At 37.1% G+C, this 19,567-nt stretch overlaps 1 protein-coding gene across 1 annotated transcript in view; it reads left to right on the top strand.

Moving 5' to 3' along the window:
• Positions 1-17,011, top strand: part of DPY19L4 (dpy-19 like 4) — a gene marked incomplete at its 5' end in the record, with an annotated part of 32,118 nt that extends 15,107 nt beyond the window's left edge. The window contains 8 exons of the mRNA XM_082306440.1: positions 582-740; positions 2,841-2,960; positions 4,073-4,193; positions 5,671-5,727; positions 8,022-8,104; positions 9,884-10,016; positions 10,334-10,492; positions 13,687-17,011. Coding sequence (XP_082162566.1) covers positions 582-740; positions 2,841-2,960; positions 4,073-4,193; positions 5,671-5,727; positions 8,022-8,104; positions 9,884-10,016; positions 10,334-10,492; positions 13,687-13,851 — 997 coding nt within the window. The 3' untranslated portion in view covers positions 13,852-17,011. The remainder of the gene's footprint in view (positions 1-581; positions 741-2,840; positions 2,961-4,072; positions 4,194-5,670; positions 5,728-8,021; positions 8,105-9,883; positions 10,017-10,333; positions 10,493-13,686) is intronic.
• Positions 17,012-19,567: the final 2,556 nt, after the last annotated feature.

The following is a 19,567-nucleotide window of genomic DNA, read 5'->3' as shown; positions in this document are numbered from 1 at the left end:
TTACATGCTGCACCAATTCCACTTGAGAATCCACATTAATAGTGCTTCCTGGCAGAGTAGATAATCTTTCTGCTCATTAATTGAGAAAGAAGAATGATTGAGTGGGTTCGGCTACAGAACTAGAATTTCAGCATTAAGGATTCTATTCTTGGCAGTGCCTCGGGCTTGTTTGTGATCTCAGATGACCACTTTCCCCTCTTCATCTCCCCGTTTGGAATGAGGACAAGCATACCTTCTTGCATCAATATCACTCAAATCTTAATCTACTGTGACAACAAAGTGCTTTGTGGTCCCCATAATGGAGTTGCATGGGAGGCTGGGTTTTTGTGATTTAATAAGAGAGTTGTAGTCTGGTCTCTTCAGATCACAGATTCTTTTTTGGAAGATAAGCTTTTGACAGTTACGCTAAAGAGTACTTGCAAAGCAGTTTCAAATGATACCAAGATAACTTTTCAAAGATGAATTTCAAATAGTTTACTATTACATGAAGAGGTTAAACTGTGATCGGTTATGTGCTGGGTTTTTTTTCTAATCTGTGGGGTATTGTTATTGTTTTTAATGGGATGTTTTTGCCTTACTAGGAATTTTACAATGAATTGGCTCCTTTGTCAAGAATCTCTTCAGGCACCCTCCCAAGACTTTTTTTTGCGACTAACACAGTCATCATTATTGCCTTTCTATATTTTAGTATTAATTATCTGCCTTTTTTCTGTAACTCAGGTCATTTTTAGGAGAATTTGGTAAGTAACTTATTTATACTGAAAAATAAGAAGTTAAAAATAAGAGGTTCATGAGTGTCTAAGTGAATGGTCATCGTGTTTGTTGTTCCAAAGTTTGTTGCACCATCGAGCTTGCCGGGGTGTGAGCACCAGAGGCTCCTAAAGGAAGTCCTTTAGTAACGAGCTTCTTGACCATCCCTCCAGTCAAGACAGGGAGTTGTCATTGGTTTGTTTCCCCATAGGTGCAATTCCTGCAGAGCTCTGGCAGGTCTGGGAAGCCTGCCATATGAGGATAGGCTGAGAGAGCTGGCTTTGTTCAGCCTTGAGAAAAGGAGGCTTAGGGGTGATCTCATCACCACGTACCAGTACTTAAAGGGTAGTTACAAAGAAGATGGAGACTCCCTTTTTAGAAGGAGTCACATGGTGAGGACAAGAGGTAATGGGTACAAGTTACTCTTAGGGAGATTCCGATTGGACATGAGAGGAATATTTTTCACAATGAGAACAGTCAGCCATTGGAATAATCTCCCCAGGGAAGTGGTTGACTCCCCTACGCTGGACACTTTTAAGACTCAGCTGGATAGGGTGCTGGGCCATCTCGTCTAGACTGTGCTCTTGCCTAGAAAGGTTGGACCAGATGATTCTTGAGGTCCCTTCCAACCTGGTATTCTATGATTCTATGATTAATGTTTTGTGATGTGTTTATGTCTCTTCCTGTTGCGAGGGAGAAAGATGTTTTGTGTGTTTTCCCCTTCCAACAGCAAAGTTATCTGATTGTTGCTAGAGGATTTGTTTCTCTAGTTTTTTTTTTTTTTTTTTTTTTCCCCAAGTTTACATACTGCGAAGGATGAGATGGGTGGAGTTGAGAGGATTTCAGATTTCTAATACTTCACTGTTGTTTTGGGTTTTTTTTTAACTCTTGTTTACTGTGATAAGGTCCATCAGCCTTTGCTGCTTAGAACAGAGCTGAAGTAAAACTGACTCAATTATTTTTAGTTTCACAGTGATTCACAGTTCCCTTGAGAGAAGGGATAGTCGAGCTGTCTGTTTACAGACTAAGAATAGCAAGACTGTAGATCCTAGCGTAACTTGGCTTGGAAACTCAATGGCTAGGAAATTATCTCTTCCTGGTAGAAGATGAATGGTGCAACTGCTCAGGTATTAGGGCAAATTTCTCACTTGTCTGCAGCAAAAATCAATCAATTTTTTCAAGGACTAAGACTTCTAATAGGTAAAGATTATACTGCTATAAATGAAAATGTTTGTCAGGTTGGATGTGTGATAGTATATTCAAAAGAATGAAACAAATTCTTCCAATTTTTTGCTAGTGTTGAAATAGCTATTTACTACTTTGTAATGAGCAGTGACTCCAGTATGTCCTACAGCTTTTTAAAGAAAAGCTTAAAATAAACCTTCTTCCCCTCAATTTTTTTTTTTTTATTTTCAAGCAGTTAATAATCTCAAATATTTTTCCATTTGTCATGAGGAAGCTTATTATAAAATTGTAACCTGAAATCACATCATGGTAGAATAAAATGTTATCTATTGTGTGCCTTGCTATCTTGTTAGTAGAAAAAATTTGTTGTAAGATTTTGGTTATGATTTTTATTTATAATATATTACTGAAATTTATAATAATGTGAGTAAAAACTGTTTTTGTTATCTTACTTTGTCATAAAATGGTATACACATTCCATACACAACTATTGTCCTACAGATTTCATAATTCTTCACCAAGCTAATGAAATGAAGAAACTTAGTTAGAATGCATGTACTGCATGCTTCATCTAAATGTTTGCAGAGTGTGCATGCTCTTAAATTAGACTGTCTCTTGTTGCTGAATTACCTTAAAATAGGATTTACAGTCATAGGCAGTGATCCCATTGTATTAATTCACAGCCATTGCTCCAGAGAGGTTACAGTCTAAAACAAGGGACAGCAGATACTGATAGATCATTGATGAAGTACAAAAAACAAATAAGCAGTGCAACAATATTGAATGATATGACAAAGAATGATCTCAGTGTACTGCTGACTTAACAGTCATAAAAGTGTTTTTATTGGCACCTGTGCCTGAGATAATGTCTGAATTAAGTGATGTCTCATTTTCTCCAACTGCAGTGGTGAACCACTGAAAGAGACAGTTAAACTTGAGGATGGTCGAATTGGAGAGAGGCCAGAAATAGTTTATCATGTAATTCACACAATTTTACTTGGTTGTCTAGCGATGTGTTTGGAAGGGTAAGTCTGATTTTGATGTATCTCTTTTGAAAGCAACAGAGAGTTCCTCACTGGACGTGATACGCTATTCACCCCTTTGAAATTCACCCCTTTTCAGAAATGTATTTGGCATATAGTGGTACTAGTTAGTAGGGGAGGCAGCAGAGATAATTTTGACTATAAATTGGATACAGGTACATGATGAATTGTGCTCGGTCCCTTTAACGTGTTTTCCAAGTTTTAATGCAGCCAAAATCTGAGACATTAATTGAAGCAAATTTTAATCACTTTATGGTGTTTAAGTGTAGAACTGCACTGTAATTCTTTGAACATTGTATTCTAGCGAGATCTTGTGTAGTGTTTTGATGAACAGTGTATGTTCTGGAATATTGGGACATGGAAGATTTCTTATCGATCCTTTTGTGTCTAGGCTAGCATGAAGTATACCTTTGCTTGACATGCTAAAGCAGTAGCAAAGCTGTTTTCAAAGGTATTGTGTTAGTCTTTAAACCTACAGAAGCCAATGTTGGGAAGATGTTATTGTTCTAATCTTGGCTTTCAGCTAAATCAGCTTGAAGGTGGTAGACTTGTGTTTGTATTATGCTCATTGTCCTAAAAATCTGAATATTCACAAATTATTAAAGTGAGCAGACTGTTGTGTTACCATGTAGTTGTCTTGACTTGTCTGTCCTTAAGAGGCGGAGACAATACCAGCAAATCGTAAATTATTTATTAAATATTTTCCTTTCCTTTCTTCAGGAACTCCCTTATAGTACAGTGTCTGTACAGCTTTGCTGAATAGCTGCTTTTTGTCCTTGCTTGGCTGGAAAACCGCAACAGCCAAGTGACTTTACTAGTCTCTTTGTTTTTCTTTCATCCTCCCCTGAACTCTGAAGGATTTTGTCATCTTTGACCTTGGATCTTGCTCCTACATCTTGCAGCAGATAATCAGGTGCCTGCTCTTCTGCTAAGAGATTTTCTTGGTTTACCCTTCAGTGCCATCAAATTTGATCTCAGATTGCTTGAACATCCAGACTGTGTTTGACATGAAAAAAAATCCAAATGTTTTTATAAATAGCTTGAATACAGGGGCATGTGCAGAGTCCCAACTAAGTTATTGCAATGTTTTTCAGAATGAAGTATCTATGGACACCTTATGTTTGCATGCTTGCTGCATTTGGTGTGTGCTCTCCCGAACTTTGGATGACGCTTTTCAAGTGGCTTCGACTGAAAGCTGTGCACCCAATATTGCTCGTGAGTTGCCGTTGCTAATATCTTGGGAATTACAGCTAGCAAGCATATAACTTTTCAAACAACAATTACCTAAGACCTGTAGAAGAACCCATTAAAAGAACATGTAGTTCTGTGAGCAGTGGATCTCATATAGTCTGCTTTTTCTGTGTCTTTCATTCTTAATATCACACTTTCACACATTCTCTGGTACCTGGTGATAAAGTTGTGTTCACACTGCAGCCTTTCCTCATAAGAAGGAGAGCTGTCTTCATCTCTCTATATTTCACTCATCTGTTTAATTTCTTTTAACAAATCTTTGAGACCTCAAGCCCTCTGTCGTATTTAGTTGAGATTGGCCAAGAGGGTCAAGCGCTCTGTAGGAGGAGCGCAGGACAAAAAGTACAGGCAAGCATTGATATAAGCCTTGTTTCACTAGGCAACGAGGCTAGAAATGTGGTAGTTAGGTATATTTAGTTGCTGAGAGTAAAGCTGCTTCATAACAAATGGTATGTGGAATTACTTTGTATAAGCTTTGTTCATGTGTGGCCATTATAGAGAAGTGTTGCGATTGAAGATGAGCTTGTGCTACAGTGCAAACAACTCCCCCGCAACCCTAGCTTTATTCTTAATATACCAAGAGTTGCTTTGTGCAATTATTGGCAGCTTTCTGCATTTGTTTTATTAATAAAATAACCATAGGATATTACTTACCTTAATTTTGAGAGTTTTATGGGAATAAATATTTTATACTTAAATCAGAGATTCGCTATGTCACTTGTGAAAATGCAATGCACTGTTACATCAGAAACATTGACAGTGTTCTTCTGATCAAGGAGTAACAATATGTTCCTGTACACGGTAAACACATTCCTTTATATACCTCATGTTTTCTTCTATAAAGACCTGCTTTATTACTCTTTGCACAGTAGATGTGTTAATAGCTTATTATCAAGAGAATGCCTTGTGTGCACTCCTTACCAAACGTTTCCTGTACCAGGCGAGCTATTTTCTCCTTTTCGCAAAGCAAAAATTATATCAGCTAGAACGATGGTGTGCTGAAGAATGGGTTTCTGGGTTTTGCAATATTGTTAATCTGAACAAAAGTGTCAACAGTATCAGAGGTTTGAAATGCTCGTTTCATACTTTTTTGCCTTTCTTAGATTATCTCATTTTCATTTGTATGTGAGAGGTGTTTACTTTTCTTCGCTTCCTTACATCATGTGCACATTGCATCGTTGTTATTTGAGCAGTAGTTAACCATCCCTAATATTAGTGGTAAAGTTATCATGCGTCAAATAAGTTCTTCCATGCTAAATTAGGCAAATTCTTGTTAGTGGGGAGTTTTTTGCCTAGTAGAAAACTGTGAAGTTTCACCTACCGTCACTCCAAGGTTTCAGGCAGAAATGCAGCCTACTGTATGAGCAGAACCAACAGGTAGTCCAAGGCTGAAGAACGGAGAACGGTCCATAATCCATTTTTTCTAACATGTATTTTCTAGGCTCTTATTCTGAGTATGGCAGTTCCTACAATAATTGGATTCAGCTTGTGGAAAGAGGTAAGAGAAGTACCTTTGTGGGTTTTTTGTACGTAGGCACAATATGAGTCAAAATGATGAGGAAATATAATGAAATATACTTGGTGAAGCTAAATATATATGATGAAATAAAAGCTGTCATCCACTGAAAATATGTTTTGTTTTGTTTTAAACAAAACTGTTTACATTTTTCAGTATGCGGTATTTGACAGTTTAATTTGTTAATGATTGCTTTTTGTAATTAAGAAGTCTTTAAATTTAAATCAAGACTTTATTATATTCAGCTGTTATGCTTTGGATATATAAACTGACTCAACAAAGAAAATATTGCCAAATAAAAACTTGAGATATTAAAAACTGTGTTGCCTCAATCTTGGTTTTAGTGAGAGGGAGTGAGGTTAGATGGAAGTAAAATTATGGGAGGCCATATGCAAATAGTCCATTTGAAAAGTTCCCATCAAATTATAATGGAGTTAAATCCTTCATGCAGAGCAGTGTGTAGAGGTTACAGTACAGGGAAGAAAAGCTACAGATGTTTCCATGTTTAAAATAAATACTTAGTTCTTTATTGCAAGTCACAGACAGACTAGGAGGAAGAGTGTTTGGAAATTATTTTTTAAACTTCCACAAGTGCAAAAAATATGGGAAATATCCCATAAAGTATAACCCTCTACTATACCGACATAGCTTCAGAATAGTTTTATAAGAATTCAAATAATTATTTTTTTAAAAAAGCATTCAAATACAAAAACCAGTCTTGACCAACAGTGTTTTAACAGATTTGGTGACATCTGTCTTATAATAGAAATTGCGGTCGCAGTGTAATCTGACTTTTTACACATTTCTGCCAGAGCAATAGATATTCTCCTGAAAAAAAAGCTACAGTTGCTCAAGAGAGTTATGAAATCTATTAGAATAGAGGAAACTAGGTTAGTTGACCAAGAATTCTTTTTCAGATTATTTTTTAATAAAAGCATTGTGGCAGTTTGGACTCTAGAGGGCTTCATCCATTGTACATCCAGCTTTTGCTTTTAAGCAGTGATGAACAGTTTGTTCTCCAGGTTCATAACTCATCCCTGAGCTTGGAAACTTTGATTAATAGTAACGGGACAGTGCAAATGCCTCGAGGCTCTTCATCTGTTACTGTGGCTATAAATGGGGGAGCGTACAGCTCAGCATTTTTCTGCTTGGCTGCCTCCTGACTCAGTCTGGCATAGTCCCTCATCTTACTAGATTTTTCTAAGGGCTCTGATTGATAAGTGAAGCTGGTTCTCCTTGGGGTGGCAGTAGCGGTTCCTCTTTGTCTCAGTCGTTCTGGGGACAGTTCAGATATCTGTATAACAGCACTGCTACAGCTTTCAGCCCTGATACAAACATATGGCAGCTGTTCTTGTGCTGCCCTAACATGTCTGGTTGTAGACTGCTATCACTTGACAGCCGAATTGTCCAGGTAATGGGAGTGGAAACTACTCAGTTAAAAGCAGGCTTCCATTTCCAGCTGTCTGTCTGCTGTGGCTGTCCCAAAGTAAGTTGTCCCTTTAGTCTGGCATAACCTGTAAACTTTATCCTTTTCAGAGCTGGCAGCCAGTGGCTTTCACTTACTATTTACAACAGCATGCTCCAGCCCCTCAGGGCTGGCCAACTTCTAGCCATGCCTTCCTCGGATAAATGCTCAAAATGGCTCCCAAAATGTTTTTCAAGAGCATAACCTGAGATATCCTACTTTGTACAATATAGTGTACTTTTCTTCACTGCAGTAATTGAAGTAAAAGTCAGAGGAAAGTCCAGGACAGATTACCCACATAATACTCTTCTAGGAAATTTCTTCTGTCCTTTCCCACTTGCATAGCACCTTTCCATCATGTCACAACAGTCCAACCCCCTCCTGTTCAAGCAAGTTTACCATGAGAGATTTGTCAGCTTCTTGCTTCAGTGCCCTTATTTATATGCATTTGCATATGAAAACCTGAACTATGGTTTTGGTGCATTTAAGGCCAGTTGAAGTTGATGAGTGTTGTTGCCACGTAGTTTCTTGAGGTTTTTTTATTTTTTTTTTTTTATTATAAGTATCCTAATAAAATAGGAATAGAGATGAGACCTTGTGTTTAACATACTTATTTTGGAGGTCTCCTGCTGTCAGATAAGTATAAACAGTGTGTTTCACAAAATATTCACACAAAAATACCAATCAGGAGGGAAAACTCAGATGAAACCCATTTCTGTTGTGTTATTTAAGGCCTTAATATAATGAGATGCTCTATAGGTTGGTTTTTTTTTTTTTTAACTGTAAGTAACCAAAAATATGTTTCCATCAGTTTTTCCCTAGGATAATGACAGAGCTTTCAGAACTACAAGAATTCTATGATCCTGATACAGTAGAACTCATGACATGGATAAAGTAAGTATGAAGTCCTACATTTCTATTTTACTTCTTTATGTCAGAGTGTTTTTGTCTCAGCATTTTGTGGAGTTACTGCTATTAATCTGTGTTTTCCCTTGCTAAGTCATTACATGATGTAGAGGGAGGAGAAATGTGTATTTTAAGTTTGGTATTACTCCCATGGAAAGAAACAGGAATTCATCATTGATTATAAGAGAGAAAGATCCTGAAACACTCAAGCATTACTAGACCTAATTTCCAAATAAAGGTGGGCATCTTAGTGCTTTGTTCTTCGCACGCTAACTTTTCAGTAGATTAGGGGATTCGTGTTGATTGTAATTCCACAGGGGACAGAAACACTGAAATTTTTGTGTGCATGAGCCAGTAAAATGAAATGTCTGAATGTAAGGATTTAGAGACTGGTCAAGAAACATGCAGTGCGACATGTATGATTCAAACTTCCCCTTTGACCAGAAAGCTGGAAAGGTTCTTCTCTGTCTGGCTAGGCAGGGCATAGCAAATACTGAGCTATGTAATAGTTCATACTGAGCCATATACATAGCTAATACTGAGTCAAGTTATTGTCACATATATATTTTTCTTCTCACCAAAAGTTTCAGAACTGGATTCTGGCCTCATTCAATCTAACTTTGAATTATATCATTAGGATCTGCACTTCTCTGAAAGTTAGATCCCGTGTGTTCAGATAACTTAACTTTGTCTTTTTTTTTTTTTTTTTTAGAATATTATTTTTTGTATTTATGTAGTCTTTAATGTCAACCTATTCATCTTCAGAAAAGACAAGGCTGGTAATTACGGTGTTCCAGCCAATTTCTTCTTTCTGTTAATAGTAGTGTATGTTGTTTGTCACTGCTGTAGCTCTTCAAGGCAGCAAATGGAATAATGCCAAGTACGTAATGGCTTTTACATTAGTCTGCATATATTACACTTCAAGTACATAATTAATCATGGTGAATTGCATTGAGATTCACTCAGCTAAGAGCAATTTGACTACCCTTATTTGTAGCAGCTGTTCATATTTTTAATGAAAATAAGGACTTTTTTTTTTCTTAAGTATATACTTAGATATCCATATTGGAATTTTAATTGAATGTCATTATTATAGTATATTTTCTTAGAATTTTCACTCTGATAAAATGAATTTATTTTGAATTTTCTCTGCAGGAAAAGTTGCCCAAAGTCTGTAATAAAATGTGACAACGACTGTTTTCTTTCACTAATGCAGGAACATGAATAGTCAAAAGTTGAAACCAAACCCAGAAACATAGTTACTGTAGATGTTATTCTATATCATGACACTACTTACTCATAGGCGATTAAATACATGGTCCTAGAGATAAAATTAAAATAATCACGAATCTTTCCCTTACAAGATAACACAATGTTGTTTCTCCTTCTACCTGCCCCCCCTCCCACGGTTGTTTTGTCACAAGTCAGCAGCCATTCAGGAAAGCAATAGTTTGATCCGTTCCAGGACCACTCTGAATGGTGCTCTATGGATTGCAAGGAGGAGAGGAGCACAGCCATCAGCCCTTGCCCCAGCGGGAGACCTTCCTCGCCAACTCCAAACTGCTGCAGGTCTGAGCTTTTCCTGGCAAGGGAACTACTGCCACTGCAGCATTAACACCAATTGTAATTAGACCCCCAACGATATCTTCATGCACTCCAATTCACACCACAGCACCTTAAAAGATTCACACAGTGTTTAAAATTAAAAATATTGTTTTGGGAAATGCATCCTGTACTCAGATATGTATGTTGATGTTGCTTTTGCAGACGACAGGCTCCTGTGGCTGCTGTGTTTGCAGGCAGCCCACAGTTAATGGGTGTGATTAAGCTTTGTACCGGATGGATGGTGTCGAGCTTGCCTTTATATAATGATGATGATCTTCTAAAAAGAAATGAAAATGTGAGTATCTAATTCCATAAATGCGTGTGTACTATCAGTGATTTATAGACTGTTCCATCATGTAACACTGAAGTGCCTGATTGAGATGTGTGGGAGTACTGTAAATGTTAATGCTCCAAAGAAGATGACCTTGTAACATTCCTCATGACACACACGTTTGCATTGCTCCTCTGTGACTCCCAGGCCACCTGGCAATGCAAATTATTTGTTTGGTGCCACTCCCACTGCATGTGAGCGGCATTCCAAATACCACCCCCCCAAGTATTCAATTTATCACTGATTTTTGCATTGCATGAATATGTTTTCTTGATTTATAGATTTATCAGATTTATTCAAAGAGGTCAGCAGAGGATATTTATAAGATACTCACATCTTACAAAGCCAATTTTCTGGTTATTGAAGATTCAATTTGCAATGAAGTGGGACCTGTAAGAGGATGTAGAGTTAAAGATCTATTGGATATTGCTAATGGTCATGTAAGTAACAGTAAGAAAAAATGAATGTTTGAATGCATAAGTAATTCATTTAAAAAGAAATCTTCTTATAATGCGGATCTTGTTTTTCTGATTGTAATTGACATGTAGACAAAGACTCATAAATTTAAAGAGTGATCAATTAAGTTTTGGTTTGTCTGTTTCTTATACACCCGTAATCTTACCCCTACTGTTCTTTACCTGCCCTAATCCCTCCTAATACATTAGTATCTAGTTGTGCTGCTTTTCTGCCAATCATTAAATACCATTTAACTATCTATAAATGTTTAAGACTGTAACACCTGAAGTGGTTATTACAAAAGCAGTAAAGCCCTGCCTCAGAGGGCATTCTTTACTAGCTTTAAAGATGAAATTTTAAAACTGATAAAGTCAGTTCTTCTAAAACTCTGCCTGGGATGAGGACCAGCCTGCATTCAGTTCAGTACAGCCTGTTTGGTAGTGATGAGGTTACAAGTCTGTTCGTTTCAGTCTTGCAGATAAGTTAGCACCCCAATAGATAGTTTAAGCCATAGTGGGTAGAAAGATTGGTTGAATAAACTGTAGAGTTACAAAGATATCCATGACTGTTACTTCAGTCATTGCCATGCTGTGTCTGTTCTGAACGCTGATAGTGCTGCTCTTGCTGCTGAAGCAGGGAATGGGATGGGATTTATAAAGTGATCTCATTACCATTTGGTCATCTGCTCCCTGGGAATCCAGCAAAAGTTTTGACTTTATAAAGGCAGGAGTGGCCCTAAAATCGCTTAGGGTTTGGTTGCTTATTCTCAGGTCAACAGGAGAGGGGGAGTCACCGGTTACTTCTGAGCAATCACAGGTTAGCTCCATTTGGTTGGTTTCCTGACTAAGACAAAGAACTTAAGCATCTGTTTGACATTACAGCCTGTTGTGTATCAACTATACCAAGTTAATCCTTGGTTGGAATGCCTTTTTTTTTTTTTTAATGGGGAGGATACATGTTTCTTGTATATAGTCTTATATTCCATTCTTGGGGAAAAATCCAAGCTGTTCATCTATGGTAGGTATTTTATAAGCTCTACTTTCAATGATATACGTTTCAAAAGAACTTGTAATGCAGTCATTTAATTTCTGTAGTTGCTTTCATTTGGAGGAGTAATTATAGGGTGTGATATGTTTTTAGGCAATTACTCTTTAATTTCCCCAGGAATCTCCAACTGGTGTCAGTTTCACTTGTAGGTTTCCTGGCCAGTTTATCCATGGAGGATAAACTGTCTCTGTTTTTCTATTAACTTCCTTACCATTGCTGAAATCTGTCCTTTTTCTTTCTTTGGCTTGCTGCTAAAATCATGTATGCCACGATTATTCCATGTTGTAACCATAACAGAGTGCGTGTGCATGAATAACCGCCATCATTGAAAATCAGCACATGTTATCTCTCAGTTTCTGCTCAGATCTGTTTTTTGCATGTTCCTGTTCCCTCTTCACACTTAGGCTGTCAGCTGGAACAATTAACCACAATTCCAGGATTCTGTTCCCTCATACCCCTGTATTTCTCATCTCCATGCTTTCTGCATGCCTCTCTCTCACACATAATCCTGATCGCATCCTAACTTCAGCAGCACAGTTTTACTGTCAGGTTTTTAAGTTTTTGTTTGATTCATAGATCAGAATGAGTTTCTTCCTCCTTTAATTCCTAACACCCAATTATTCAGGAGTTCATACTAAGGAACACTTCCCAGTACTTTTCAGAGCGGCTGTTGCTGGCGATGATAATTTCAATCAAAGAAGGGAAAAAAAAAAAACATCAAAAGACATTATCCAGTGCAAGGAGCCCGTCTTTGATAAATGCCACACACAACACTGTCAGCACCCAAAACCAGTCATTTACTATTTTTGTGTAATTAGGGTTGTTGAAGTGACAAAGGTTATCCTATTTATAGTGGAGAGATTAAGAAGGGGAAAAGAAGGTTCATGATTAGAGTTTCAGTTAAAATCTGTTCTGCTGAATGTCTGTAATCTAAATCTGTAACAAAACAACTGTTATATACATTTAAATGTAGGCAACTGAGTGTGCAATGTTTTTAGAAAAAGATTGGTTGGATAGTAATGAACATCACTTATGCTTCCTGTCTGTGGCTGAGTCCGTACTGGTTTGGATGCTAAAAATGATAGTTGTAGAAAAAATATTGGAATGGCCAACAGAAATAAAGTATTTTTTTCAGAAAGTTGACATAGTTTGTTCCTGATAGTTGATATAGTGTGTTGTCTCAGGAAGCTTTGAAACAAAACTCTCAGTTTGCTTGCTAACAAAAGTTGTCTAAGTCGTACTGAAAGATTATCAAGACTTTCCAAACTAGTGGAAGCTAGTGCATATGTAGTTGGAGACTGCAGCATTTACTTATTCCCCAAGTAAGTGAGACAGTGGACAGGCTGTTATGCTGTTGACAGGTCTATGGATGTATTTTCCAAATTGCTGTGTTTAAGAAGACAGGTATTACTTTCTAGCTTGGACTATGTCCTATAGTCCTAGTCCGATATCTTGTTTGTGACACTGGCTGAGAGCATATGATTATTAACAGGGCAAGACAGCAGTCTGTTGCTGAAGGACTGTAGTTCAAGGGAGATATCTTTGTGTTTGGTAGCCACCGACAGATTTTTCTCCATTTATTTGTCTTACCACTTTTTTTAAAACCATGTAAACTTGTGCCATTAGAAGGAGTAGCAAAGGGATTTCTTCAAGGATACCAGATAGTAGATGCTAAAACGCACAAGCAATTTGCTTCCAAATCAATCAATTGGAATTTATAGGGTGATATATGTGTTTGTCTTCAGTCTTTATTAGGTATGTCAAACTTATTTGGCCTGGAAAAGGTAATTGAGAATTTCCTTCCCTACATAGGTGGTATGCTGTGTGCAGTACTGGGTAAACGGGGCATGTGGATAATTTCCACTGCTGTTGTTCTTCATTGTATGAATGTGGTACAGTGGTTTTAATGTCTGCTATCCTGACAAAGGTGTTAATTCACAAAGGTTATTTTAGATGGCTAAACAAATTACAGGGGAATATGTTTTCAGCTTATTGGAATTGTACAGCATGGAAATTAAATGTCTATTGTAAATGAAATTTACAGAATACAGAAGTAAATTAAATGTACAGAATTATGTTCTGTAACCACTTATCTTCAGTATTTTAATTAGATCTTCTTCTTTTCTGACAGGTGGTTTGTGAGGAAGGTGACAGTTATGCCTACTCAAAATATGGACGATTTTGTCATGAAATCAAAATGAACTATTCTCCGTATGTGAATTATTTTACTCGGGTATACTGGAATAGATCCTACTTTGTATATAGAATCAACACTGTGATATCCTTCCAGTCGTGAAAAAGCATACGAGCTTCTTTCCAAGGATTGCTTGTGAATGAAATTCAGTTGGAAAAGTTCCTTTTGATCAAGGAAGTTATTTTTGCAGATACATGTGCGCATATGCAGTGTATTGACAACTTTATTTTACCAAACTGGAATTCTTTGAACTACATATCAACAGACACAGATACCATCCTTGAAGGAAACGGGAAAAATTGTTAATTTTACAGTCTCTACAAAGCGTGACAGTCTTCCACGTTTTTGCATTTTTCTTCCCATTATAAACCATCTTAATCTTCATGTAAATGCGATTTCTAACTTTAGTATTGGAGAGCTGATGTGGGTAGACTTCAGTAAATGCAGAAAAATTAATTAAAGAGCTCATTTAAGTCGTATAGCTTGTATTTTCTAGCAAGAAAGCAATCAGTATCCCGAGTCTTTTCAAGTAAGTGTTCGGGGTTTTTGGTTTTCTGTTGTTTTAATTCTTCCTGTCTTCCACTATAAACACTTCTATGTTTATCAAACACACATTCATACATCTTATGTGTAGCTATAGCGTTTGTATAAATCAAATAAGGAAGATGTTATTTAAACAACGCTTCCATAGGTTACAGCACTGACCTCTACACTGTTGGAGACCTGTTGGTGGAAGTGCTTGGACTTAGACCTAGCAGTAGGAGTTGACAAGGTCAGACCTTCAGTTTGGAAAGAACTTGTCTTCAAGGTTTTTCCATGCTTAAATGTGTATGTGTGTATGCACATGTGTGTCTTAGCAGCTGTCAGAATGGGCCAGTATACGACAGTATGCCATACTTGTTTTTAGACAAGTGTAGCAGGACAACTCGGTTTGCTACTGAGACTTCTGCACTTCTGTTTCACCCCCTCCGTGTGCGTGCTGGTGTATATGTGTGTGTATGGGGAGGGATGGGTGATATTCATTTCATTCAACTTCTTATGTGACAGTTATGTTAAGATAGTGCCATAACTGTAATTTAAAGCTCTCTAATCACCACCATTAAAAAATAATGGTACAGTTGTTCATAGCTATTTTTATATCAATTATGCAACTACACTGAGATCTTTGAAAATTTGGGAAAGTACTCTGCAATCTTGCTTCCCTATAAAATTTGTCTTCCTCGTATCACCCCCTTTGCCTCTACAACTATTTTTCTTAACAAATTATCTCTTCATCCTGTTTGTTGCTGGCTGATATGCTTTCAAGAGAATTATGCTTTAATTCCAACTCTGGGCCTGATCCTGGTGTTGTGAATGGAAAAATCCAACAAAAGGTAATGGTAACTTTGCTTCTGTAGGTGTAGCTGGACAAAAAGCCAGGATGTAAATTTTGGAAGAGGTTATTCACCCGTTAGGAGTTACCTGCAGTTATGGATTCTTGTAACACCTGGCCCAGAGACCAGTCTATCAGGCATGTGGGAATGATTCTTTGGAGCCCGGATTCTTTAATGAAGGATCTGGCATAATAGGATGAACCTGCAACTGAAAAATCTGCAAATGAAAGCTGCAAAACGATCCTTACTGCACTTGTTGATAAAACGCAAATTCAGAGATTTTAACTCTGAAGCTACTGGGAACTGCAGCATGTTGGTGTATATGTGTGATTCCTATCTGCTCTATGCAGATACATATGCTTACTTTACACTAACAGATAGTGCTGAGATTTTTTTAAAACCTATTATCACTATTGGAGTGATTTAAAAGAAAAAAGCTTTACTGTTGTAAAAGCCAACATTTCTGTAATCTATTTGTTACTTTCAGTTATATTTTTAGGCCTGTGAGTCTTGACAAGATGTTAAATTATCCATTTTATTTGAAACCAATGTTCAGATAAATCTATCAAATATACTGGATGTGATCATTGAGAGAAACATTTATCAGAATAACTGAGTTACAAGTTAAAAGTAAATATCCTTTCTGGGGATACAGTCATTGTGTTGAGGACAGTGTGTATGTGTGTCTCTGGTCAAATGCAGTCTGCATTTATTTGCTTATGCACAAGTGCATGTATTTTCCTGCACTGGACTGTTGCAGACTTTTCAATTACTAGATAACAACAGAAGCTAGTGTATTAACTTGAGCTATTGCAGGCCTGCAGCAGCCTTCTCTGTATGTGCTAGTACAGATGTAGATGTAATATTTGGAATTAAGTTTAGAGTTCCTTTATTAACAATTTCAGTTTGTTTGAGTTACTGTCAAGGAATTGCGTGTCTGTGTGTCAGTCATTTACTCGCCTGAAGTTAATCGTTCATGAATACCATTTCATAACAGCAATAAGGCATTCCAGGTAGCAAACTTCAGGGTTACAACTGCACTTGGGTGGATGAAGTCGCATAGTTTACGGCTTCGTGCCTTAGACTGCCATGCCAAGATGCAATATTTAACTATCCTTGACTGCCTGTTGTGTTTTACCGCAGTGCTGTATGTATTAAATTAGTTACCACATAGGATGTAGTTTGAATACTTACATGTAGAGCACACGTGTTAAGAAAAACACGAACAAGGTCATCCATACATGTAAAGAAAACTATCTTGTAGCACGTTCGCCTTTATACATGTTTAAATGAACCTGTTGAACTTTATTTGAACTGTGACGTAGTTGTTATTATCAGTTTTGTCATAGTTTTTAAGATGTATTCTTGATACTTCGATTGATTCTGCTTTAGGAGAATCATTTAAGATTTTTACCTTGCTTTTTATATTAGAGAAAATTGTATTGCAGCACCATTGGCACAGCAGCCTTAAGTAGCAGAAGGAGCCTTTTACATGGGAGAAACGTTGTTCGTGTTCCAGTAAAAAGGCATCAATTTTAAAATGAGTGACGGGAAGAATCGTATCTTACGAAGCAAATGATAAGCTTGAAGTTCTTATCCAGCTATGGATTAGCAAAAATACTATTGTCTATTCTAATCTCCACCTTCTGTGAAAAGGGAGCAGTAAGTTTCATGATACCCCTCAAGGATAAGGACAATAGGGCATAATTACGTCGGACTTGTAGACACAACCCTAGCTTGGTTTTCAACCAGGTCACAGGTTTAACTCCCTGAAAGGGCTGGGGGAACGTTTTGCAAATTTTGATCTGTTTTGCTACAGATGTTGCAATTCAGTTGAAACATGTGCCTTGCAAGCTTTTATTAAACAAACAAAAAACTCAATTGGTGTTTCTTTTTGTGAAGATTTTTTTTTTTTTTTAAATTCCCGTCCCTCTGATTTCTAGAGCTTCCATTGTGTCTTAATACCCCAGCCTCTGAGGGTGCTTGTGTAGTCAGTGGTGCAGCGAGGATGGATGCCAGCCATCTGATTAACAGCTCTTCACTGGGAACAACGAGAATTTGCATAGCAATTTGTGTCACTATTTTGCTGGCTTATTTCCTCCTTCACATTTCCAATTTCTGATACTCTTGATCTTAGTAAATGCAAAAAAATTACCTTGAAAGAATAAATTGAGTCTAGTGTTTTCAGGCACTCACCTGTTACCATAAGACTTGTGGATTAAAGTTTAATTAAACCACAGTTAAACTGACAGGTACAGCTTTGTCTTAATCTTAAAAAAACGCTCTTTCACTTCCTGAATTACCACGTACTTGAACTCAGTCGATAGATTTGGCAGGAGATATTTGAGACTAATTAAGTAAAGGCATTTCAGAACATAAGCTTCTGTTCATATTATTTAAAAAAATACTGGGTTTTATTTCTTCCAAAGTAAATGGAAATACAATTTAATACAAGACAATCTTAAATAGAATTTCCGTTCAGGAGGGTAAGGAGGAAATACACAAATACAGAATAAAGAGGGCCAAAAGGTTTAGCGGGCATTGAAAATTCTTCAAACTATTTGCTCTGGTGGCATTGCTCTTTACTGAAAGGTAGAAGGCTAGGGACCAAATCTTGTTCTTACCACCTTATTTTTACTAAGTCACCTGCAAATGTCCCAATCTTGTGACCCTTCATCAGCTTTCCCATGCAATTCACATGAATAGGAGCTGCAAGATCAGGTCGTAGGGATTGTAATCTGTCATTGAAACACTTCTTAATGACTGCCATTAACTATGTATTTCGTATTCTTTAACCAAAAATCGAACAGGAGAAAGCGTAGGCTGTTTGTGTGAATGTGTGGGCATGCGTGTTGTATTTGCATTTAGAGATGTCTGGTTTACTATTGCGATTTGGAGATGTAATGAGTAACTTCTGTTACCTCTAATGGTGGTTGAATCTATAAATCTCCTAAATATTGACGGGCAGGTGGACTCTAGAGTACGATGGTATTCGAGATGAAAGAAAAGCTGAGTTTATTCCAACATAAGCAATATTTCATGTGAAATAATACCTCAACATAAATCTGTATAATCATACCTTTAGTACTCTTTTTAAAACTTAACTTGGGGGGCGGGGGGGAGGGGAAGTGAAAATTCTAAAACATGCAGTGTGTGTTATTTCAGTAATCATTTCTACATCATCAGTACAGCTAAAAGAAAATATCACCATTGTGTTGCTGCACTCTCACTATGCCAAATGCAGGGCTAGCGATGCCTAAAGGTCTTCTGAATTGTTTGGTACCTCAACTAGATGTTTAATTGTGTAATTAATCTGGCAACGTTTTCAACTTCAGCGCAGTTAAATGTATGTTATTCTGCCTTTCAAGTCATGTTTAAGGTTACCTATTTATTTGATGGAAAAGAGGTGGGTGTTTAATGCCTTTCAAAGTTTCAAACTGTGTTACTGCAGTAATGCAGAATTATTGGTGGTGCTTTACTTGTTAACAGTGACATTTAGCAGTCGTATATGTGGCGTATGGATATATCTATGTGCAGGTATTTAATAACAGACCTAAGGAATCCAATTCCTTTTATCCTGTTTGTTGTCTTGGACAGTTTTTTTAATCAAAATAATGTATACACAGTAAATATTTTTCTCTTGTGATAAACTTTTTCTGTGAAAAAAAAAAATAAAATTGTAATAAAAGCCAAGTCCAGAAAGTATGGATTGTTTGGGACACAAACCGTTTTATGCTTTCTTTTGAGAAATCTGATACCCTTTCACAAAAAAACCACGTAGTTCATAGTGAATTAACCTCCTTCCTCTGTTGCGGTAATAAAATGATTTTTGTATTCTGTTGTATTATTTGCATATGCAATTTTCAGTCAAGTGAAGACTGCACAGCATAGCTCAAATACCTGTCTTGACAGGGCAGCGTAAATGTTCTTACAGCTCTTGAGGATTAGCAGCCTGCTCAGACTGGATCCATACGCCGTGCTGACAGTGCCGACCTGTTGAGACACAACGGTATAAGGAGGAGCAGCAAAATACGAGGTGCTTCATACGGAACTGTTGAACTCCGACTTGCTCCCTAAAGATCCTCCTACAGCAAGCACGTCACCTGGAAATAAATTGCTATGCAATATCAAATGCTTACTGATTTTTTTTTTTTTTTTAATCAACTAATGTATCATCTGTCTTGAATTTTTACAGATCGTGATTACATATATTGGAGCCTTCTATCATTTTAGAAGATATTATTAGTAGGAGAGAAGTCTTGGAATGCAGACTGCTTGGTAATAATTTACCATATAATGACATGAAAACCTTGACATTATTTTAGTTAAATTCTAAAAATGATAGAAATACCGGATAAAGTGCTCTCCAAAAATCAGTCATACAGCACCTAAAAAAATACGTATTTACATCTTTAATTCTTAACGGGTTTGAACAATTCATCAGA

Source organism: Platalea leucorodia (assembly GCF_965183815.1).
Source record: "Platalea leucorodia genome assembly, chromosome: 1".
Taxonomy (NCBI): domain Eukaryota; kingdom Metazoa; phylum Chordata; class Aves; order Pelecaniformes; family Threskiornithidae; genus Platalea; species Platalea leucorodia.
Note: the sequence above shows the minus strand (reverse complement) of the source record. Positions and strands in the feature narration are given on the sequence as shown.